The sequence below is a fragment of the Ochlerotatus camptorhynchus genome, unplaced genomic scaffold, assembly GCF_037179485.1.
Source record: "Ochlerotatus camptorhynchus isolate MF236.1 unplaced genomic scaffold, CSIRO-AGI_Acam_v1.1 ptg000017l, whole genome shotgun sequence".
In the NCBI taxonomy this organism is placed as follows: Eukaryota; Metazoa; Arthropoda; class Insecta; order Diptera; family Culicidae; genus Ochlerotatus; species Ochlerotatus camptorhynchus.
In genome coordinates this window covers 1,470,117-1,495,435 of record NW_027040509.1, presented here as the reverse complement: position 1 = coordinate 1,495,435, position 25,319 = coordinate 1,470,117, and the positions used below count along the sequence as shown (strand labels likewise).

Genomic DNA, 25,319 nt, shown 5'->3' with positions numbered 1-25,319 from the left:
GGACATCTTCTGAGTGCGGACATGCTCTGGAACGCTAAACTTATCCTTGGCCGTGAAAAACAGGTTGCCGGGGATCTGTTTGAAGTCGGCCTTCACATATGTTTCGTCGTCCATGATGCAGCATTCAACTTTCGTCAGCATGTTGAGGTACAACTTCCTGGCACGGGTTTTGGCGGACTTGTTCTGCTTCTCGTCGCGATTAGGGGCCTTTTGTACCTTGAACGTTCGAAGCCCAGCCTTAGTTTTGGCCTTCTGGACAAAACTTCGCCTTAGGTGCAGCTTCTTAGCCACATCCCTAACAGAGGCGTTCGGATTTCGGTTGAAGGTGTTGTGATGTTTGGTGTTGTACGGAATACTTTTTCCTTCACTTCTGGGCTTCCGATCGGTGGTCAACCGTTCCTCGAACCGCTTAATCACTCGCGACACCGTGGAATTCGCGATTCCCAACGTTTTAGCGATGGAACGATGAAAGAGATCCTTGTTCTCGTGATGAATGCGCAAGATTTTATCACGCACGAGCTGTTCTTTCGACTCCATTTCCGCGAGTTTTGATCACAGGACTTTAAAACTTGCAGGATGTAAATAATGCACTATGAACTAAATCCACACAAATTTTCATTAAATTCTACCCAACGGTTAAAAAGTTAGAGCAATTTCATAGTGTGGCAATTTCATCGTGGACACCTTTTATTCAAACGTTATACGATATGAGGAGGCACCCTTTACTCAACCTCAATATAAGCAAATCTGCCGAACTTAGTCAGCTACTTATGACTGTTGGGACGGTTAGGACAAGCTCTTAGTACTCCATTTACGCTTCTAACGTATGCATTAAAAAAATGGACTTTTTTCGGATGGTGATAAAAAAAACCTAAGACAGATAATTTATTATTTTTTAAATTTCCCATGGAAGGTAATTATTTAATCTTACTTGCAAAAAAAATCTACGCCCTTGCGAGCGGCCTTCCGGCAGTTAACCGGAACATTCGCCATGGCGGACGAAAACATGCATGTAGGCATGTTTTTGAGTTCTCTCTTCGTTTTGTTTATCAATTCCTCCTCAGTTTTCGCGACAAAATAGTTGGATTAGATCTTACGCTTCAGGTTGGCCCAGAAATTCTCGATGGGACGCAGCTGGGGGACGTTGGGCGGGTTCGCCGACTTGGGTACCACATCGATATTCAGCCGCTCCATCTCCTCCAACGATCGCTTCGAGTAGTGGGCCGACGCCAGATCCGGCCAGAACACCGCGTCTTCGCCCTTATGGTATTTCGTGATGAACGACGCAACTTCCGGCAGCCATTTCGTACTATAAATTTCCCCGTTCACGGCCAGTCCAGAGTGAAAGAAGAGCGGCTTTGGCATCCCCTTCTCGCTGATTGTCAGCCACAGCAGCACCTTCTTGGGGAACTTGGTGTGTGAAATGAACTTCACCTCGGAGCTCACTTCCTTCGTGGGGGAAGTAAAATACGAAGTGCCCTGCCAGTCGTTGCCATCCAGGGTGAGATAGGTCTCGTCGTCCATCACCACCGCCACGTCGCGATACGCCGGGAAAAACGAGTTGACCATCTTATTCAGCCGCTGCCACTGCGTCATTGCCTGCAGCTCCGAAACCATTGGACGTGACTTCCGCTTCCTGACATGTATGTTAATGTTAGCCAGGTACTTTTTCACTGTTTGGCCGGTTGCACCGACCTCCCGGTCAAGCACACGCAGCGATGTAGCCACTTTTCCCTCGGTCTTTCTCTTCAACATCCTTTGGAGCTTCTTGTCGCTCAGGGTCGTCGGCCATCCGGAACCGGGCTTTCTTTCGATGCTCTGATTGTTGTCTAATAGTGCCAAAATGTTGTAGATGCCGGAACGGGCGTATCCGGCGTCCACAAAGTGCCGCACGATGTTCGTTTTCGACGCGGCGGGGTGCCGTTCTTTGAACGCGCACACTTCTGAACGGAGTTGCTTCACTGTTTTTGTCATCACGGTTAGAGTTCGACTGATGGAGCTGTAAAATTTTGTCTGCTGACTCATGGGTTACTATGATTGATGCTGCATGGGTAGTTTCGTCAGTGCGGGTGAAGGTAAACCCATGAAAATCGACAATTTTTGTCCATTTTGACGTAGGACTACGTCTTTCATTTCTATACTGGGGGTACACTTTGTGAAAACCGAAAATGGAACATGAAACAAAATTATGAAAGATTTTGAACATTAGTAACTCAGCTGCTCCTGGACCAATTTAAATAATTTTATCACCAATAGATCAGAGATTTTTCTACGCATCTATAGCATTGCTTCTGACTGATGATTTCAACGTGAAGCTATTGAAAAAGTGATAATGTCAAGCATTGTCCAATGTACAAATAAAAAGTGATTATCTCTGTTTTCATGAAATAAACGTTCTTCCCAAACCCAGTCCTCATAATCGAGTACCACTTGGCGAGTACCACTTGGTTGCACATCATTCTGCTTTAACCTGAAAAGATATAAAAGAACGCTGCTGTATGGCATTAGCTCATTTTCACTTCGGATGGCGTGGTGAACAGCAATAGCAGCAATAGCAAGGTGGTGGCTAGTCCACTTCTTCACATCCAACAAGCAACAATTGACAATTGGTCTGGTAAAGAAGGTGCCAAGCGTCATCGCAAAATTCTTCGAGATAACCACCATCGGTCGTCTGGCTCGCCGTGGCGGTGTCAAACGTATCTCCGGTCTACGAGGTGTGGTGAAGGTGTTCCTGGAAAATGAGGTCCGTGGTGCTGTCACCTAAATTAAACATGCCAATTGTAAGTGGCCATGGATGTCCTCTACAATAAAATCACAATAGAACCACAGGCCGCCAACGACCACACAAAATGCTCTCCAAAATCGTGTAACCAAACTTGGAAGCAACTTTCTCTTTGAAAAACAATACTACAAATTTGGTACGCCTAGAATTCAAAAACGGAAAGAGTTAAGATAATAGATGATAGGTCAATTAAAAGAAATAAATGCTCTTCACATTTATTCCGTCCACTAGCGGTCCTACGTAAAGCTTCCGTTCGTGACGCTAGGCACAGACCCTTCTACATTTTTTTAAATGCAAACGTTATACAGTTGTTATTTCTTACTGTTTAGTTGTGGTGTGAACTTGAAAAGCGCTTATTCAACCTTTTTTTTCATGACAATCAACCTTTCCAAAATAGCACGCTCGGTAGAAGGAAACGACCAAATTGTTGAAAGGGTACCGCACGAAGTGAAGTTGAAGATGATGCACGTGTTTTTTGTTTGTTTATTAATTCATTTGATAAGGCTCATTCGAATTAACTTTACAGAGCCGAGGATTCTTGTTCACCATACAAAACATCGTAAAACTATAGTCAAAAGGTACATTACAATAACCACTTTATCTTCCGCTATCCAATAAGCCTCCTCCATCAGAACGGGATCCGCTTCCAGTGATTTTATTGTATGGCAGTATCGCAATCGGAGGCAGAGCGCTCCCATTGCAGCCATCATCGTGTGTCTTACACTTAATTTTGCGCTTATTGTGAAACACATCCATTTCATGTGTGAATGTTATGCTAAGAACCATGCCTGAACACTATGGATTTGAATTGTGACACACTTGGATTCTATGTGCCTCATATGGTAATATCAATAGCTTTGCACATCATAGTTCAATATTCTACAATATTCTACTTTATCGACTTCTACTTTACCGACTCTAAAAATGAATCGACAAATATATAAACAAAACTTTATTTAGCATTCCGCTAACAACCCAATTTCATTACTTCATTATGATGGCTACCAAGCCTTTGGGGATTTTCCTTATTAGAGAGTTGTATAAATTTTCTGCTTTAGCTTACTTAAATCTTTGGTTTTTATTAGTTAGGTAGGTTCCGATTCAACACATTGTAGTTTCATTTTTATACCTATGATCTTGATTTTTTTACCTAGGGGATGAGTACTTAAGGGGGTTAGATTTTGATAAGTTCTTTAGTGGGAATGACACTGATGAAGACTGCACATTGTAGTCGAAATACGTATCTGTGATGGATACCAAAATTAATTAAGTGGAATTAAATGGAAGATAACCTTTTTTGCTGTTTTATTTTTTAATACACGTGTATTCATGGGAATTTTATTGTTAATGCTTTTTTCGATTCCGATCAAGTTATGTTCTCAACCATGTATATTGAAACAAAACAGGCAAGCAATAACCATTATCCTTTTACTAGAGCCAGTGTATAAAGAGTCACGCCAAGAGAAAAACAGTGGAACTCGCATCACGGTTTTCGAAGGATTCCCTTTCTTTTAATTTGGCAACAGAGGACTTCTACACCAACTTCAAATGACTTCTAGCGAGGACAAAAAAATAGCGGCTGTAGTGAATCGTTATAACAGTGATTTTGTCAAATTATCTTATCAAAAAATAGTAAAATTTCTCATTACTGATCATTAACCAACGTATCCCATGACAATTTAATGCTCACTGGGTGTTTATGATCATTTCTTCAATTTTATTTTATATTTAATTACAATACCTTTTGTGGACCTTTCATAGAATGGTAATGTTTGTTTACTTTGTACGATAGGTAGCCGGTTTGACAGTTCAATAGGTAGACTTGGCTTCACTCTTGACGTGACTCATTATACACCGGCTCTACCTTTTACTACTCCGATCGAGCTGTGTGGCAGAGAGAGTTTGTCGTGTTAGTCGTAGCAAGCCATTTGTCTGTATCGTTTGTTGCTTTATGTGTGTGGATTAGCTGGCGATGACTATGTTTCCACCTAGTTTGTCAGCTTAGATCAACAAATGACGTTCGATAGAATTATTTACATCATCGTTTTGGATGATTTGCGTTACGGGGCTGAACCATTACCAGACACAGCAAAACAAAAATTGATATCACATCAAAGTGGATGCACTTCAATCGTGTCAAAAATATGGTATAATATGTTTGCCAAAAAGGACACAATTATCATTAATACAGTGCATGAACTGACATTACGCTGCTTTTGCTGCATTTGTTTATTTTTGTGGCCATAAAAATTACATGAGATTTTCGGCATGATTGAAGTGCATCCTTTTGGATCTACTATTAAAATTTATTTTTTGCTGTGTATGCATTTCAATTTGGGATAACAATAATTCTACAGAGTCTTCTTCTTCTTATTCGTATTTAAAGCTTATTACGTAGCGCATATATTAGCTTATTTCGTGCTCTCAATTTAGTGTTCTTATAAATGCTCTTCCACAGTTATTAATTGTGAGCTTTCGATGCCAATACCAATGTATGAATTTGTATATTCTGTGGCAAGTACAATGATACTCTATGCCCAGGGAAGTCGAGAAAATTTCCAACTCGAAAGATTCTCTCGTCCGGAACAGCTTGGTAATACCGTGCCTTTACTGACTAAGCTATGAGGCCCCCATTCTACGGAGTGCATTACGTATTTCAACTGAAGTCAGTTCGCTTCTCGTATCAAGGTTCATCTTGTATTCGAGAGGAGCTTCAACCGTTATCCAGTTGCAGTTATCATTCAAAAAAGCAATTTCGATGTTTCGATTTGAATTGCCAGACCGACCGGAACAAGATGAAGAGCCGAGCAGCGCAGATGGAGGAAGGGAGACGAATTCTAGTCCACCTCTGGTCTGTTCGCTCCTCAAAACTGAATATCGGATTATGTATCTTATTGTAACTGAAAAGGTCTACCAATAATTATAAACTGCCACTAACATGTCATCAATTTATTCACAAAACTTTCAAGCCTCCCATTGTCAAACTTATACAAATTATTATCTTTGAAAACAACAAACGATTTACCTGTCCCGACGACCGCATCAACATTGTTCGGTAAACCAAAACTACGTAAACTGAAAGACGGCTTTGTATCTTTATCCGCATCATAAAACCAAATGGTGCTACCTTTAAAAGCGACAATTTGATTCGTCGAATATACAAACGCCGCATCAATTCTGTTTGGCAACCCTGGGAAGCCTTCGGAAATACGCCGCGGGTAACCGACTCCCAACCTGTTGCCCCGGTATCGCCAGAATAGTTCACCTTTGAAGAAGTAAATCTGTTCGTCAGGGTACCGGAAAGCAGCATCAATGGGGCCGGTTAGCCCAGGCCATCTGCTCGAGATCAGCTTTGCAGTAGGATTGCTTTCCTCTGTATCGTAGTAGTAGTTGCCGGCGAATATATACCACCTTCCGCTGTTATCATCAACGATGGCATCAAATTTGGTGACGGTACATAGCCTGGGCGCACTAGTAGTATCTAGTGATCGTCCACCTCTGCGTGTGCCGTACAGTTTTTGTATCCTCTGAAATAAGGAAAAATGATAAACTTTAAATGTCGGGTCGAAAATCGACCCTTGAATCACATACGAGAACATCTTCTGCCTGTGGCTCTGTGTGTTGGTTCGAGTCAGTTGGGTGCATCAGCACACCTTTCGTATTGGAATGCTCTAGCCCCAGGGAATGACCTATCTCGTGCATGGCAGTATCCAGGAAATCATCCCTATAATCGGAGCTCGCGAAGAAATACTTCTCATTGAAGTGCACGTCACCATCCTCCGGAAAGTAAGCATGAGCCAATGTGGAAGGATTATCGAAGGAACAACGGCCTCCTCGTCTTGAATGAGACGTGCCACCAAAGTTTACTTCGATATCCACTCCGGGATCATTCCATTCGATAAAGTCCAGATTCGTCACCTTACTCCACTCGTTGAAAGCTCGTTTGATCATAGATTTAACGAACTCCGGAGACGCTCCCGCCGGGTAGTCTCGAATCCTGTAACTTATCAGCCTTTTCGTCCATTTAGCCGTGTCTCCTCGTTTCTCAAGGTTTCGCGTTCCACAGTGAGGCGAACCAATGACTAGTTTCGTTTCGTCGTCCAATTTTCCCGTCACATCCAAACCGACATCTTGCTGATAGTTTCGAATCATGTCCTCGAACGAGAGGCCACTTCCAAAACTGAACCTTGATGAGACTCCAAACTCATTCTCACGGACGGTTTCGTTATAACCAAGCTCACCAAGTAGTACCTGCACGTGATCAATCACAATTTAGTTGGAATTTGAATTCTTATTTAATTCTAGATCAAAATTACCTCAGCATCCCCTTCACTGACATTGGGAATATTGAATCTTTTCGTCGGATCCGAAACTTTCCTCGCACTAGCACCGGGCGGCGGATCGGGATCACTATCGAATATCAACACATCTTCCAACCTATGCTCGACAGGCGCACTACGAACCAGACTATCACTCACAACTAGAACTAACAGCAGAAATACTTTGAAAGCAAACATTTTCTTAACTTCTTATGGTTTCCTTCACGCGATCCCTTCTGAGCAAATGTGTGATTGCGACTAAAACGCTACTTGCCGATTTCTGCTTTTTTAAATAATCAAATTCGACGCGACGGCAAATCTCACGAGCAGGTATTATCATTAAAGTTGCTATTTTCGAGCATTCGTTTTGTGGATGCGAAGGAAGTTGATACGGGTTGAAGAGACAGCAGAAGTTCAGACCGTTCGATCAACCTGTCCAATCACGGCAGAGACAATTGTAATTGTAATTGTTCAGTGTATAGGCCGTGCCAATCGCTAAGTTGGCTTATCTAGGGACTAACTCCCTAGTCTATACACCTACTGTCCTTCCCGTTGCACTCGTCAGCTCGTGCGATACTCTAGACACACATGGGTGGTCGTATCCGGGTCCTCCCCTGGGTAGGCTCGTGTCCGTCCAGGTTCTGGTACATTAACTTATATCTATGCATGGTAATTATACTTTACAACTCACCTTTTGATTATAAATGTCGATAATGCTGAAACTATATGAATGTTAGTGATCATTATTAGGTGTGTGCTGCAATGGAGTAGTAATTGAAGGAAATGAGGTTCTCATGTGGCTTATAGGTAATTCAAAATTAGGTAAATCATGCAAGCACACACCTTTTACAATTCTTATCCTACTTACCAGTTCCGTCCAGTACAAATTGGCTGTTTCCAAATGACATAATCCTTTCTGACTGCTTACTCTCTTACGTTTTCTCGCTTTTTTCCTTCTTCCTATTGTAAATCTGGCCGTGTTCCCATTTGTTCCTAAGGTAGGTAATATTGGTACATGAGGGGAAGAAAGAAATAGAACGAGTTCGCGTTTGGCTTTCAACGTTAGCAGTTCAGCTCGTGCCGTGTTCTGTGTGTGCATATTGTTTTACCTTTGTTTGTGCGTGCTGGCGTTCTGCTTCCCGTCATCGTCGTGTTTGTGCGTTGAGGTTGTGTTTCAGAAATGCAATCGAAGTGTACCGTGGCCGCTATTAGACGCGTAGGTTTTCGATCGCTGGAGTTTTCGGTTCTGATGTCGACGTTGGTCGCTAGTTGATTCGGCCGGTGAGGGTCTTAAGCAAACCCCACACGCATCAATATATTGACGCGAAGGGGAATTATTGACAATAATATTGATGATGTGAATTCAGAAATATTGTCAATCTCGATATATTGACGTCAATATAGAATGTATTGACAATACGATTATTGTCAATAAAAGTAATCGTGTAGGGTCCACTTTACATACAGTGTACTGGCGAAGCCGTTGTGTCGCGAGTCATTGGTGATGGAAAGTGGATGCAGTCCTTTTTTTCTCTGCTGAGATCCCTCTAGTTGTAGCAGTTAGAGTGTGTTTCGTGGTTGATGGGGTTTGCGCTGTTGTGTGAGAACCGAAAGGCGAGAGTGCTGTTTTTATTGGCGTTGACGGCACCGTCGAAAAATTTGCTCTTCCAGCAAATATAGACAGTTTCTTATGGGAATTTTCGGTGGAGTGAAAGGATAGTACAAAGTCCGCCATGTTTCACGCACAGTCTGACGTTTGCTTATGGATTTTCTCATAGGAGTAAAGAGCTACAGAGTCGCCGTCAACGCCAATTACCGGTTGAAGAGGTAGCGGCAGCATCAGCGTTGCCAGATATACCGATTTACCGGTATTTATACCGATTTCCGATCTAGATACCGATATACAGATAAGGATCCTCAGAATACCGATTTTTGAGATTTTATACCGATTTATACCGATTTTTTTTTTTTTAAATAAACAAAATTATTATTGCCTGTCCGCGCTCGAATTTTGGAGAAAATTTTTGTGAGAGACTTGTACCTTTTTGAATACCTCATATTTTTTGAGCCTTCAAAACTCTAAACAATCATCTCTAAAGATGCCTTATGCTTGATACTCTTTCGACTAATGTTTGCATTTCCTCTATGGCTCTTTCCGGTCATTCCTAGGGAATCAAGAAATATTTTTAAACATTATTTAACATTATTTAATTATTTTATGGTTGTAAATACTAACATGAAGCTTTAGTGTGATGATTTATTAGCCAGAGAATGATCTTTAGAAGAGGGTAGGTGGATAGTTCCGTTAGAGTACGGCAGTATGAAAATTGAATAGAAGTTGAAAATGAGCGAAGGGCCATTAATGCGACAGTTTTTTAGATTGACGCACATTTTTGCCTAACCCGTACGATGTACGCGGGGACTTGAAGTATGTCTCCAGTCCACAGGCAAAAATGTGCGTCCCTCTTTTTGCTCATAAACTGACTGCGGCTGTGGAATAGTTCTAGCGACGTTTTCATCACCTACCCTCTTCTAAAGATCATTCTCTGGCTAATAAATCATCACACTAAAGCTTCATGTTAGCATTTCCAACCAACTCTGAAAATCGTTAACTTCGCGTATGAAGTAACATAAAAACACTTTGAATACTCGGTAAGATTTCGCATTTCTATTTAATTGTATTAAGCTACCTCACAGAGACCAGACGTCCAAGTTCGGTCAGAAACTTGTGGTACAGCTAAGTGGAAACGCCGCCGTTACGCAGTGCAGCATCTCCTGACTTCCTTCACAAACCTATCATCTTCGACCAACTTGGCGCTAGTTTCGATAAATTGTATGCTGAAAACCGCCACTCGGCGCTACCAACACCTAGTGTCCTGTGTAAGTTTTGCAACGCCAGTGCCATTGTGTTGTCAAATAGGGTCTCTAAGTGGGGAAGCCGCCGCTAGTGGCGCTCAAGTCGAATAGGAATCTTTACACAAGTCTTTAGAGAAATTTTGGAGCCTCAACGTCTGTTCTCTGTGGCTATCTTATATCGAGCTCTTTTCAATAATTGCAACATGTGAATAACGCAGAACAAGTTTAAAATTGTTCTAGAGCCAAATTGGTTTGAAGGAAAGTTAAACTGCAAACGAACAGCTCAGCCGCTCTGAACCCTATGAAAATTATGCTTTCCCAATATGGTACATTCTCTCGATATAAACACAGAGAACAGACGTTGAGGCTCAAACTAAATTTCTGTAAAAACCCGTGTAAAGACTCCCATTCGACTCAATCGCCACCAACGCCCACTTCCCCACCCAAAAACCCTCCTTGACAACATGATGGCGCTGGCGTTGCATAACCTACACTAGACACCAAGTGCCGGTAGCGTCGAGTGGCAACTCTCAACCGAAAATTGATCGATACTAGTGCCAAATTGGTCGAAAGTGGAAATTTATAGAGGAAATTAGGAGATGCCAGCGCTACGCAACGGCGACGTTCCCACCCATCTTTACACAAGTTTCTGATGGAAGTTGGACGTCTGTTCTCTGTGCCTAGCCTATCTGAACTATTTAATAAATGGAAACCATAACATGGGTTACGCTTCTCCTAAGCGGGCCCTCCGCATCCTATCTCTGTCTTATCTCAAATGCAAATGGTTTGAATGTATCAATATATACATTGGAAATGACGTTCAATCAAATAAACCCATACTCCACTCACTTGGTCAGGCTTCAGAATCGTCCAGTGGGCAGTGCGCTCTACACTTCAAGTTCCCTTTTTTTCAAATTTACCGCAAATTTGATATTTTACCCCTTTGAGTGTTGATTAATCACAATAAAACATTGTGACAGAGCACGGACTTGAGGTTACTAGAGTATTAAATAATCTAGGTCCTATTTAGGATCTGCAAAATCCAAATTTGGCCAACGCCCACCAATTTCGAAGATGACTGGTACCTTGAAGTCTTGAAAATATCAAGAGGACTTCATTGAGATCTTACGAAACCTGAAGATCGTTGGATTCATTTCTGAGTTGCCCGGTATCTATGAGATAATATCTATGTACATGTGTACTAGACTGTTTCAAAATAGGTCAAATCTGGGATTTCAAACGCTACCCTCAGGAATGGTAGTTTTGGGGGTCAGAAACACCCTGCCAAAATTTGAAGTCATTTGGTTCACGGGAACCCCTCGCTCAAACGGCTTGAAGTTTGTATGGGGAAAATCGACAAAATGTATGGGGGAGCGAGCCACTTTCACATTCGCGGCTCAAGGTGGCGCTGTAGTGGGTCGATTTTCTTCGTGTACAAAATGTAGCACCTTTGAAGTATTGGGAACATCTTGGCTGAAGACCGGATGTGCATCCGAGTTACCTCCGAAAAGTTATTAGCGTTTCAAACGAACACCACCTGCTTCACTTCTGGGGAGGGCCTAACGCGCTTGTGCAGTTTTTATTTTTACGAACAGGTATACGAATAGCAATGTTTGCATAGGTATAACTTTTTTGTTTAACCATGAAATTGGTTGAAATTTTCACAGTGGGCAGAAAAATGTTCGAAATTTTGGTCTACTAAAAATTGGAACAGATTGGCCAAGTGGTTCCGGTTTTATTCCGGGTTTCCGAGAGGCCATCGCACTATGGGCAAAAATGGGTCCAAAATTACCCAAAATTCAATATCTCAACAGCACGCTGAATTCCGGGAATGAAAAACGACTTTTCCGAAGGGAAATCGTTCGGGAAATCGATTGCACGTAGTCCCATAGACCGGAGAGCCTTGTAGGTATGTGTTTTGGACCATTTTACCCCATTTTCCCCTACTTTTTGGAGGAAATTTTTTTTCACAGCTCTATTTTTCGTAAAACATAAGCACTTTATGCATGGTTTTAGAATACTATGTCTTTAAACAACAGTTCATGAGATATTAGGGGAATACGGGGTACACTTTATAGGGGAGTAAGGGGTAAAAGTGAACCCTCGCTAAATTTATTTTAATTCATAAAAATGTTGAACGATGCGATTGTTGCTTGCAACAATAAGATTGTTTTTGAAATTTTAAGGTTAATTGGGGTTAAATAAGTTTTAATTTACTGCTATCTGTTTTAAAAGAGTTTTCACTTTTTTTGTCTGTATACAGCAAAACGATATAGTGGTTCTCAGAATTTTGTAAAAATTGGTAGTTTTGTTCCTAATCGCAACACATTAGACCCTTATTTTTTATTTTGTCATTAGGGTGACTATTTATATATTAGAGCGCTCAAAAAAAAATTTTTTTCCCTCGATTTTTTTCAAAAATGTATAACTTTTGAACTGTTTGGCCGATGACGGAACTCAAAATACCAAATGAAAGTTAATTAAAAAAAAATTTAAGAAAAAAATATTAAGATATTAAAAAAAGGATAATGTGTTAAAAAACATTGATTGTTTTTTTTCACTTTTACCCCTTACTCCCCTATAAAGTGTACCCCGTATTCCCCTAATATATCATGAACTGTTGTTTAAAGAAATAGTATTCTAAAACCATGCATAAAGTGCTTATGTTTTACGAAAAATAGAGCTGTGAAAAAAATTTTCCTCCAAAAAGTAGGGGAAAATGGGGTAAAATGGTCCAAAACACATACATAAAAGGCTCTCCGGTCTATGGGACTACGTGCAATCGATTTCCCGGACAATTTCCCTTCGGAAAAGTCGTTTTTCATGGCCGGAATTCAGCGTGCTGTTGAGATATTGAATTTTGGGTAATTTTGGACCCATTTTTGCCCATAGTGCATCGGGGGGAGAAAAGGTACCAGTCGTCTACAACAAGGTGGTGCTGAAAATCCACAGCAACAGGCATCTATGGGTAGTGCTGATTAATATTTTAACAAAATCAACCCATAACCTGGTTCTAAATACTGAGCGTCCACCGGAAGGCCTTCCGATGACCTGGATCAACCTTAATCTGGATTATTATGTATTTTTGATCAAAGTAGGCCTTGATTATTCTCTGCAACTATATGAAATGTAGTAAATTAATGATTTTAGATATATAAGCGTTTCAATGGCTCCAAGTGGTCACCAGATGATCCGCCGGAAGATCCGAAACATCCGTAAAATTTAGTGCTACTTAAATTCGATCAAAGTAGGCCTTGATTTTTCTCTGCAACAATGATAAATGTTGTAAAATGGTGATTTTTGATATGTTAGCTGTTCAATGGCTCCGAGTTATCACCAGATGGTCCGCTGGTAGATACGGAACATCCGTAAAATTGATTGCTGTGTAAATTTGATCAAAGTAGGCCTTGATTTTCCTCCGCAATTATATGGAATACAGTAAAATGGTGATTTCTGAAATATTAGCTGGTCATTGGCTCCAAATGGTCACCAGATGACCCACCGAAAGATCTGGAACATCCGTAAAATTGATTGCTAAGTAAATTTCATCAAAGTATGCCTTGATTTTTCATTGCAACTGTATATAATGTAGTAAAATTATGATTTTTTATATATTACACAGCAAAAAAATAATTTTGATATCACGTCAAAGTGGATGCACTACAATCATGTCGAAAATATGGTGTAATATTACTTGATAAAAGGGACAAAATTATCATTAATACAATGCATGAACTGACATTACGCTGCTTTTACTGCATTTGTTTATGTATGTGGTCATAAAAATTACATGAAATTTTCGACATGATTGTAGTGCATCCACTTTGATGTGATATCAAAATTATTTTTTGCTGTGTAGTTGTTCACTGGCTCCAAGTGGCTCGCCGAAAGATCCGGAACATCCGTAAAATGTATTGCTGCGTAAATTTGATGAAAGTAGGCCTTGATTTTGCTTTGCAACTACGTGAAATGTAGTAAAATAGTAATTTTTGTTATATTAGCGGTTCAATTGTTCCGAGTGGTCACGACATAACCCACTGGAAGATCCGGAAAATCTGATAAATTTATTGCTGTGTAAATTTGATCAAAGTAGGCCTTGATTTTACTCTGCAACTATGTGGAGTGTAGTAAAATGGTGATTTTAGATACATTAGCTGTTCAATGGCTCTGATTAGTCACCAGATGGTCCGTGAGAAGATCCGTAACATCCGTAAAATTGATTTATGTGTCAATTTTATCAAAGCAGGCAACATCAACAACTGCAATATGTTGAAAGAACAACTGCAATTTAAGTTGAAAGTTGTTGAACAACATCGCCGCACGTTTCCAACAAGTTCACGGATTACATTAAAACAAAGTAAACGTAAAATTTATCTTGCACAATAAAAAGCAGTGTTCAACAACAACTTATGGGAGATTTTAGTGCAATATTAATGAGAAAAAAATCATGATGTGGAAATCTACTTTCTGTGGGGCAAGATTAATGTATTTCATACTTTGTTTTAATGTAATACGTATACTTGTTGGAAACATGCAGGGATGTTGTTCAACAATTTTTAATGAAAACTGAAGATGATCTTTATATTTTGTTATCTTATCAAAAATGCCTTTTTCTTCAATAGATGGTTTTGAATAGAAAAATGCCTTGGCAACAAGTCCTTCTTAAGTACCATTCAGTTTTGATGAGTTTATTTTATACCTGCATTATAAAAAATATTGGTAATAGTATTATATAAAGAGCAATAGGCTGAAGTGTTTTTGCAAAACAAAGACCATTCCACGCAAATAAGGAAAAAGTATCCAAGTATTTTGTTGTTAAATGATGTTTAAATTTTGTTTGTGAAATTTTAAACAAAATATGCAAAGTACGGGTATACACTACTGCTGAAAAAACTCAGAGTACACTGGAAAAATAAACTCATAATTTCATAAATATATTACTTTTGCTTTCCTTTTTGATATGTATGCTCCTGGAGTTAAAACTTGTTTAAATTCGACTCCTAAAAAACAGCTATATTAAATTGCTTCTTGTAATCGTTACTTGTTTGTTGACTATTATATCTCCAATAAAACCTTTGAGGCCGTATTTCACTCAGCAACTCATTTTGCTTATTTCTTCCTGGGACTTTATTTTATGTATACTATCTGGAAGTGGGCAAATATTGTGGTTGAAGGGACTATTTCATGCAAAAGCATGTTTCAAGTAGACCTGTAAACCGGTCATGTCATCGGCAGCGGTGGCGCATAAACTATTTTCGCCTTGGTAGTACTTGCCACACAACGTGATGCCGCTGATGCCATTTAAAAAAATGACATGAATCACGAACACTAAAAACACTTTTGAAATCATCAAAATCAGGTTCATAAAATGATAAAAATTACTCGAAAAAAAACAGCTGCAAAAACAAAACATTTCAACTTTGCGCGTGGCCTACCTCGATCTCCCCTAAAATGCTAAAATGGTTCAATGAACCCAAAAACAAATTACTCATTTTATTCTAGCTATGTGCGATTCACTTTTTACGCGTTCAATCGCTATTGCACATTGACAGCGCATATTTTTCTCTTTCTTTCAGTTTCTCGTCTGTTTCGTTCTGCTTCTGCTGCTGTCCGTTTCGATTCAGCGTGCAGAGCCGCTTGCTGGCTAGGGTTAATATATGTTCCCTAAGCTTTAGGAAACGGGATTAAAGGGGATGAAATTGTCCCTCCACAAACTTAAACTTCCGAGAGGAAGTGACAAAAATAAAAATTTAACACTTTGCATTTTGGATTCTTGTCAAGATTTAAGAAATTGGAAAATAAATCATGAAGCCATATTGTCGCTGATATTTTTGGCATAACATATTTATATTATATTACTCATCACAGTGATGCCTTGCTTCTTTTTTCCGAAGCTCTAAAACCAGAATCGCCTGTTTCCGTGTGAATGTCGAATACCACATCTCTGAGTTCCACGCCAAAGGTCAGCACAAAAACCACCGACCCTCCATCGGGCTAGCAGATCCCACCGAATAATTCTTCATGTTCATGACGTAATAGCTGCGGTCCTTGAAGAAGTACGACTGCCCATCCGTGTGGCGCAGCGCAGCATCCAAATTCGTCGGCATATCCTTGAAGTCGTACACCAGCCGTGGAAATTCCTTGCTCACCTGCGGTCGCATCCGGGGACTGTAGAACCAGTACTGCTTTTTCCTGATGGCCAAAAGACTCCCATTGCGCGTTAGAAACACGGTGCTCAAATTGTTCGGCAGCCCAGGAAACTCATCCGCAATGGGCTTCGGATAGCCGGCTTCCAGTTGATCGTCAGCATACACCCACACTCTGTTATGCTTGAAGAAGAAGGTTTTGTTGTTTCGGTAGGTGAACGCGGCCTCAATTCCTGCCGGAAGCCGTGGCCATTTCGATCGAATTCGTCGACCCTTGGGATTACGTACGCTCAGAGGATAGTAGTAGTTTCCAGCCAGAACTAAAGTCTGACCCTCGGCGTCGTTCAGTATGGTATCGATCCTGTCCAGTGAACAAAGTCGTGGTCCGTTCTTGGGGGGACCTGAAGCAGAGGTTGGTCTGACAGTAGTTTGTCGCACCCCATACAGTGCTTGAAGTGCACGACGATCCTCCGGTGGGATCTCCGTGTGATACCGAATGTGCATCGGAAACATGATCGATGTTTGTGAAGTCGTATGTTCCAAGCCAAGCGTATGACCAATCTCGTGGATGGTTGTGCTAAAGAACTCATCCGCCGTATAAGTGCGTTGGTTGTTATAATGGATGTCTCCCACTTCCGGGTAGAATGCGTGAGCTAACGTTGTATTGCTGGAAAATCTACACTCCTGTCCGAGTCGATTCCGGTGAATTTCCTGTTCATCACTCACGTAGATATCGGCTGGCCCACGGACAACCTCTGTTATGGTCAGTTGAACATGTTTGGTCCACTCGTCGAAAGCTTGCTTAATCAGTTGTCTCGCTTCGGCAGTGGCAATGCTTCTGGGAAAGCTGCTGATTTTGAACGTCAACGATCGTTTTGTCCATTTTGCGTCGATCGTATTGAGTTCAGCAACGCCACAGCGAGGTGCCGCGATAAGCCGACGGGTATCATCGTCAAGTGTTCCACTTTCGAACAGATGATAACGCTGTTGGAGTCGTTTCAGCGCCAGAGTTGTACTATCATCTGTCGTTTGATCCATCCTATTGACGATCTCATCCTTGCTTAAAAATCCTTCATCTTCTAGAAACACCTGCAATCAATGTCTCGATGAAAATTATAGACTCGCATTCATTGGGCAAGCGATCTTACAGTTACATCATGCTCCGTCACGTCCAGTGGCATCCTTGGGTCGGTGGGAAATTTATTTGTATCCTCCTGGTTCATAACATTGGTCGGCAGATGGGTCGATTTGAAGACAACCGAATCGGGATTTATGTAAACAGGAACGGTAAAACCGATCCGAAGCAAACCTAGCAGAGGAGCAAATACCAGCAGATTCATCTTTCCACTGATAATGCCGGAATACAACTGATTACCACGCTGGCGGGTCGACGAAATTTACAAACATCGTGTCCAGTTTGTTGACAAGCGTTGCCATCGGATGCAGGCTCGGCGGGACTATCACTATCTAGGGGCTGGTTTGTCCATATTTTAATAATAGCTTGGGTTTGGGATTACACTGAATATTACGTTGATGCAATTGCCCAATCAGTAGTTAATTTAGCATTACTTTACGTGAGAGACACTCAATGATGACCCTGCTGAAGATTAGTAGCCGCAGTAGCAATTACGCTGATTTTGTTTGTATGTCATTAGTTTCAACCATAAACTAGGTATTTAGTAAAGGCCTCCGTTAGCTCAGTCGGTAACGGTGCAGCTACAAAGCAAGACCATGCTTGAGGTGGCTGGGTTTGATTCCCGGTCCGGTCTAGGAATTTTTCGGGTTGGAAAATTTCTCAACTTCCCTGGGCATATAGAGTATGATTGAACTTGACACACAATTATACTAATGCAAAAATGGTACTGGCAACGGTAGCTCTCAATTTAATAACTGTGGAAGTGTATCTAGAACACTAAGTTGAGAGCACGCAATAAGCTAATATACGATAATCAATAAGCTTGAAATGTGAAGAAGAAGAAGAAGAAGAAGAATAAGAAGAAGAAGAAGAAGAAGAAGAATAAGAAGAAGAAGAGTTAAACGGTGTATGGTATTCATCCCTACATATGTATGCGTGGGCACAGCTTGTTTGCTTCGGTGATTTTAACAAGAACGGAGAAAGTGATTCGTTTTCTAAAATGTTCTCTGGACCAAGATGATTGCAAAAACGTTATCCAGTGGCAGGTAATGAATTCTAACCACGAAAAAGGTCCCGGACGATTCTGCAGTCAAAATATGCAGGGAAACTGAACCGGGAAATCTTGGAAAAAATATCCAGAGATGTGTTTGGAGACCTATGAACACCTGAAGGTCTTAGCAATAATTTCTGAGACAGCTGATATCACTAGCCAATCTTTGAGAAGCACAGTTGGTTGGAAATGCTAACTTGAAGCTTTAGTGTGATAATTTATAAGCTAGAGAATGATCTTTAGAAGAGGGTAGGTGGATAGTTCCGTTAGAGTACGGCAGTATGAAAATTGAATAGAAGTTTGAAAATGAGCAAAGGGCCATTTTAATACGACAGTTTTTGAAGTCAGACGCACATCTTTTGCCTAACCCGTACGATGTACGCGGAGACTTGAAGTATGTCTTTAAGTCTACAGGCAAAAGATGTGCGTTCTCCTTCTGCTCATAACTGACTGCGGCTGTGGAATAGTTCTAGCGACGTTTCATCACTACCTAAAGCCCCACGTTTGAGAGAGCATTTCCAGTCGATGGTGTATTATAATGCAATTCTTCTTGACCCAACTATTGTGTTGCTTCTCTCGTCATGACCAACGTGGTCATCTCAGAGAGATAGCTGTAGGGTGGTTGTTGCGTGCTGTACCATCATCAGCATTGTTGACGGCTACTCCCGCCTTAAGTTGTTACATTCAAAGTGTTTTATATGTTACTTCATACGCGAAGTTAGCGTTTTCAGAGTTGGTTGGAAATGCTAACATGAAGCTTTAGTTTAGCTTGCCTGTAGACTTGAAGACATACTTCAAGTCTCTGCGTACATCGTACGGATTAGGCAAAAGATGGGCGTCTGACTTAAAAAACTGTCGCATTAATGGCCCTGCCGTACTCTAACGGAACTATCCACCTACCCTCTTCTAAAGATCATTCTCTAGCTAATAAATTATCACACTAAAGCGTCATGTTAGCATTTCCAACCAACTCTGAAAACGCTAACTTCACGTATGAAGTAACATATAAAACACTTTGAATGTTTGAGAGGCAGTTGAACAGTTGAAGATCTTCGGATTTAATACTTGATCATCCTGAAGTATTGCAAAATTATTATGAGAAGTTATTGGAGACCTATTAGCACCTAAAGGCTTTGCAATAATTTATGATCATGAAGTATTGAGAAAATATCCTGAGAAGTTTTGCAAATCTATGAGCACCCGAAGGTCTTTGGTATAATTTCTGAGACACCTGGTATCATAAGAGAATTTCTAAGAGACGTCATTTGAATGTTGGTCAGTTAAAGATCTTCAGAATAATCGAATAATAGATCATACAGAAGTATTGAATAAATATACAAAGATTTTTTGTGGAGATCTGATCTGATCTGATCACCTAAAGGTCCTTGTAATAATATCTGAGTCTCGTATCATAATAGAATACCTCGAGAGACGCGTTTTGAAGTATTTGACAGTAGAAAATCCTTAGAAAAAATGATGAACCAGAAGTATTGAAAAAATCTGGTTTCTTGAGAGATGTCTATAGTGTGAAGCTCGATCATTTTGTCGGCTCCGTTTGCCGTCTGCCATTTGTCAGATTAAAAGCTCCACAAATACATCCATAGAAATTTGAAACAGAGTTCCATTCGTTGAAAAAAAAATATATATATATATATATATATGTTATGGTCGAGGCGGCATTGGGATTGTTTTTTAAAAAAGAACAACTTCTTCTGCTGCCTGTTGAACTAAGAATGAATGATGATTTATTTCTCGCAATGGTTACAGCTTACGAATTCTATCCTATGGATTATTGTTTATTAAACTGTCACGTCCTACCTAAGCTGCGGCGCTGCTACCGTGTGAAAGGCGATCGTTGACGTCGAGTGATGCTGCTCGATGAATACCAGGAATGATGATCGAAGATGCTGACTCGGCGTAATGATGTCTCTGGCTCTGATGGATGGCTACATTGTTGGAATGATGGTGGCTACTGATGATGTGTGGTTTATCAAAGGAAGCTAGACTCTGGGTGATGTTGTGCTCGATGATGCGTGGTTTATCAATGGAAGCTGAACTCTGGCTGATGTACCTGGTTCAAGGGATGATTGGGCCTTAACTACTCCCCCACCTGAAGACGCGACGTCCCGGTGCGTTTGATTATGTTGAATACTTGGATCTGCGTTTGTTTGTGCAATCTGTGGAATATTCTTTGACTGCCAACTGAAATTATTTGTTTTCAACAAATAAATAATGATTACGAGTCCAAGGATGAAACTGCAAGTAGAAATTCCAAATGTTGACCATCACCGATTTAATTGACCAATCCAGTTTTTAACACATTGCGCAACAGCCGCAGGTGCTTTCGATAGTGCCCTAGACACAAAGTCAAGTAAACGGTTCTCCAAATTGTCCTTGAGTTCAGATCAAATTCTCATCCAGGTTCACAGATTCAAAGCCCTTTGTATTAAAGCATCTCCAAACAGGGTTAAACATATCATGCACATTATTTACGTTTGAATTCGATATGTTTAAGACGTTCTAGGTTCACCAAATTGTTAATTAGGCTACTTGTTAATTAGGCTACCATCTTGCATTTTAGTTTGATTAAATTCATAGATCAGGGGGCCTCCATAAGCTCGGTCGATAGAATCTGCTACTATAAAGCAAACCATGCTGTAGGTGGCTGGGTTCGAATCCCGGTTGGTCTAGTATTTCAGATTGGAAAATTTCTCTACTTCCCTGGGCATAGTATATTATTGTACTTGCCACACAATATACACATGTTAAAATCGAACAGGCTTGGAAAGCTTTCAATTAACAACTGTGGAAGTGCATCTAGAGCACTAAGTTGAGAGCAGGCGTTAAGTTACAGTTGGGACGTAATAGCCAGAGAATATCATAGATAGCTCTAACTAGCGGAGGAATTCCGAATTGTTCTGTCCATTATCCAACATTCCTTGACCCCTGATCAACTTTGCCGAAGAAATCATTCGTGTAAATAGTCAGGATCTTGAGATACAGCAGCACAAATATATTCACTTTCAATAATCACTAGCGCCACCTAGCGGAGGAATTGTTCTGTCCATCATCCAACAATCCTTGACCCCCTGATCAACTTTGCCGAAGAAATCATCCGTCTAAATAGTTAGGATCTTGTGATACATATTCACTTCGAATGCTCACTAGCGCCACCTAGTGGAGGAATTCCGAATTGTTCTGTCCATCATCCAACAGTCCTTGACCTCCTGATCAACTTTGCCGAAGAAATCATCCGTCTATATCATCGGTATCTTGAGATACAGCATTCAAATCATGCAAAATAGGAGATTTTAGGGCAAAACTGTGAAAAACCCCAACTTACCCTATCGTGCCCAAGATGAAACCCACTCCAATCGATTTCTGAGACTTTTTTCTATAAGAATGACTATTTTTTAGTCTCTTGTTCCAGCGAGCACCGAAGTTATTGAATTTTAACACATTGTTTCGATTTTGTCCCCAGTGTGCGGTGGTGTAGTGGTAAGCGTGATTACCTCTCACCCCAGCAGGCTTGGGTTCAATCCCAGTCGGCGCCGCCGGGATGTTCTGAGGCATAACATCTCTGATCACGCCTTCCTTCGGATGGGAAGTAAAGCCGTTGGTCCCCGGTTCATGAGTTGATGGGTCGATAGGTAGGGTCCAGGTGTGGGAGCTGTCTTCCTGGCACGTCGGTAGCATTGGTGCTCAGCACGGAAAACAAGATCGACGGAAAAAACAAACCAAAGGAAAAAAAAATATACAAAACAAAGAATAATGGATTGAAAAATATATTTACACATGATAAATATTTAATGAGGATTTGAAAATAACAAAGCGTACTTGCTACAACTGTGCAAAAAAGAGTTAGTTTTCTCACAGCTCCGGATTCGTGTATTTATCAAACTGCCATTATATCAAAACAATGATCACATCACCTATCAAGGTGAATCCTGATCGAACGAACCCCACCCTACTAACGAAACCTTCCTCCTGTGACCTTTGTAGGGACGCAGGGATAAACACGGTCCTCATAACAACTCTAACTTTCCTTCACATCTCTCACCTGATTGCAAGGACGTGACTGACGTCGTTATTGATCATTCATATAAGAAGTCACTGAAACTTGTACAATGAGAATGTTCGGTCACTCCCAACCTCATTCAATTGACCCATTGTGCAATTTCACTGATTATGATCAATCATGGAGTAGCAACCAGTCAGTCTAAGCTAAGCTAAAAAAAATTGATATATGGATACCAAAAGAATATTCATCCCAGCTTGGGATGCGGCTTCGAAAAAAAGTGAAATTGTACTGTTACGTCAATCAATTTAAATGCCATTTATGATTATTCAACTTTTCAGCTCTTGTCATCATGCAACATGATCTGTGGTGTACTCTATCTTCAATGTCTAAAAATATAGTGGCTTGCCTGCTGCTCACAAATAAACATCAACATCGACAATCTCACTCGGAATTCCCTCGCGCTGTGTTATCATCTGTTTTGATTGACCTTATGAAAGGAGCGGGAGCGACCCCATATCGCACCAGTCAGTTGCAATCGTTGCGTCGCACTGAACTGAAGTTACGATGTGCTGTCGATCGACGCTGGTCCTGTGCCTGGTGATACTTCATAACGAGCTAAGTCCATGCGAGGTCTATGGTGTTCCCACACCGGAAGCCAAAGTGTCCAAGCTGAGCAGAAAGAAAGCCACCGGACCAGACCAGATTCTACCGGATCCGGCGGAAGCGTTGAAAATTCCCGATCTTACCGAGCTGATTGCTGAGGTAAAATTAGCATTTCGGAAAAGTGAAAAATTTAAACAATTTTCATTCTATTGATCGAAGGGGATCCTCCGTGATTTGGGCTACAACGAAATTGATGACGATGACGAACGAGCATTAAGCAAAATCATACGCACCTTTCAACATGACAATGACATCCCCGTTACGGGCATTCTAGATGATGAGACGAAGCTGGCCATTGGACGGCCACATTGCGGATCGAAAAAAAGCGCCAAACTCAAGGTCGGTGTCTCCAAGTGGAGCAAGAATGTACTTACCTATAGGATTGAGAACTTTCCACGGGCGAAAAGAACGAGTCCCATTCAAACGATGCTCATGAAAGCGTTCAACGAATGGAGTAGGGTTACGAATTTGGACTTTGCGGAGGTGGACAATGAGGATGCCGACATTGAAATCAACTTCGGAGGACGACTTCATAGGAAACGCGATCGTCGGTGTACGTTCGACGATCCAACCACGCTGGCGCATGCCTTCTTCCCGGAAGTTGGCGATATTCACTTTAACAGTAAGTATTTTTTCGACGACGAGGACGTAACAATGGAAGACTTTCTGGACACGGCACTGCACGAGATCGGCCACGCACTGGGGCTGGAGCATTCGCGATCCAAAGCATCGTTGATGCATCCGAACGAGAGTAACCGATTCACCGAACCACAACCAATTGATATTGAGGTAACCACACAAACTAATCAATACATTACAATGTCATTGGGAGAAATTCCATGATTTCAGAACATACGAGAACTGTACGGTGTTCGAAGAGGTGGAAGAACCATGAGTAACGTAGCGCCCAAGCTGTGCTCCCTGATGAAGATCGATGCTGCCATCCAGGAATCCGACGGCAACCTGTATGTCTTTGCGGGCATTTATTACTATAATGTGAACGAGAAGCGTCCCGTCGGCCGGTTGATCTCCTCCAAGTGGCCCGGCCTTCCCGGAAACATCGATGCTGCCTTACGGTACGGCGACGGACGAAGTTACTTCTTCAAGGGTAACAAATATTGGCGATTTGCGGATGGTCGGTTGAACGCCGGGCATCCGCGATTGATCAGCGATGGATTCCGTGGACTGCCGAGTGATATTGATGCCCTGATGAGTGACGCTGATGGAGATATTTTTGCGCTCAAAGGGAGCCAGTACTGGGTGTACGATGTTACGAAGAGAAGGGTCAGTTCGAGTTATCCCGCCATGATGAAAGAAATGGGACTGCCGAAGAACATCGATGCCGGCTTGGATACCAAGGACGATGTGGCTGTGTTCAAGGGCGGTATGAAGTACGTTCTACAGCCGACTGGACGGTTTCAAGGAGAGGAAAATGATTGGCTTTTGTGTGATTGAAGGCATTTGGAATAAAATAGAATTCGTTACTTATGTATTTACAGCTATGGGAATCAAGCTGAGAAAACCATTCGACACTGATTATTTGCAGCCTCCTTCTTTATCAGAAATATAGGAGGTTTGTTTACTCACAAGCACAACTAACTATAAAATTATCAGTTTGCTCAGTGCTGCCAGTTCAGTCTTTAAATTATGGTAGAGGTCAAAATTATGAGGAAAGTCCGGTTACAATATTTTTTCAACTTGATTAGAGCCATCTATACGGAGATAATTGAATTCAAAAATTTTTAAACCCTCCAGCCTGAAGACTGTTTATTGTTTGAGTTAAAATCACCTATAGCTTTAGAATTTTAAGTTGTACCCAAATACTCTATTGTGCAAAAATGTACACCATAATTTTCCCTACATCTCTTTTGAAGACTACTTTTTCGAAAAAGGTGGCTACTCATCGTTACTCCATGAGTAACCAGCATGAAAATCCGATTTATTTTTATTAGCCATCACTAGCAGAGCACTGAAATAGGGGGTCCTTAAAGCTTAGGTTTAAAATTCGCCACGTTTTAAATGCATGGCGGCTTGTGGAAGCGCTCAAACCACGAAAATTTCGAGCATCTGGACACCCCCCAAATCATGATTAGAGCTATTTTTTAAGAAGATAAATCGGTTTAAAGGTTTGGGAAACCCACCGGCCGACAAATAAAGATTTATGAAATATTTTATATTGGGAAATTTGGGTATGAAAATTTCGAGCATCTGGACACCCCCCAAATCGCGATTAGAGCTATATTTAAGGTGATAAATCGATTTAAAGGTATGGGAAACCCACGCGTGCTGGTGCTGGTGTTGTTGTACGGAAAGTGATTTTCAAAATACACAATGGCAAAAACGGAA

General features: G+C 41.1%; 3 protein-coding genes across 3 annotated transcripts; 1 reads left to right on the top strand and 2 right to left on the bottom strand.

Annotated features, from left to right (window-relative positions):
- Nucleotides 1-5,715: 5,715 nt before the first annotated feature.
- LOC135702227 (72 kDa type IV collagenase-like) lies at nucleotides 5,716-7,319 on the bottom strand. The gene is made up of 3 exons (XM_065223271.1): nucleotides 7,099-7,319; nucleotides 6,374-7,033; nucleotides 5,716-6,309 (listed from the first exon to the last, which is right to left on the bottom strand). Exons 1-3 carry the CDS (start codon nucleotides 7,297-7,299, stop codon nucleotides 5,716-5,718), a joined length of 1,455 nt encoding a protein of 484 aa, XP_065079343.1. The 5' UTR covers nucleotides 7,300-7,319.
- An 8,517-nt stretch (nucleotides 7,320-15,836) lies between these two features.
- On the bottom strand, nucleotides 15,837-17,458 carry LOC135702222 (matrix metalloproteinase-19-like). Its single transcript, XM_065223260.1, has 2 exons — nucleotides 17,252-17,458; nucleotides 15,837-17,192 (listed from the first exon to the last, which is right to left on the bottom strand). The coding sequence occupies exons 1-2, from the start codon at nucleotides 17,441-17,443 to the stop codon at nucleotides 15,921-15,923; spliced, it is 1,464 nt and encodes a 487-aa protein (XP_065079332.1). The 5' UTR covers nucleotides 17,444-17,458; the 3' UTR covers nucleotides 15,837-15,920.
- Nucleotides 17,459-22,831: 5,373 nt separating this feature from the next.
- LOC135702478 (matrix metalloproteinase-19-like) lies at nucleotides 22,832-24,928 on the top strand. Its single transcript, XM_065223525.1, has 3 exons — nucleotides 22,832-23,072; nucleotides 23,133-23,762; nucleotides 23,823-24,928. Exons 1-3 carry the CDS (start codon nucleotides 22,875-22,877, stop codon nucleotides 24,426-24,428), a joined length of 1,434 nt encoding a protein of 477 aa, XP_065079597.1. The 5' UTR covers nucleotides 22,832-22,874; the 3' UTR covers nucleotides 24,429-24,928.
- The last annotated feature ends 391 nt before the right edge of the window (nucleotides 24,929-25,319 follow it).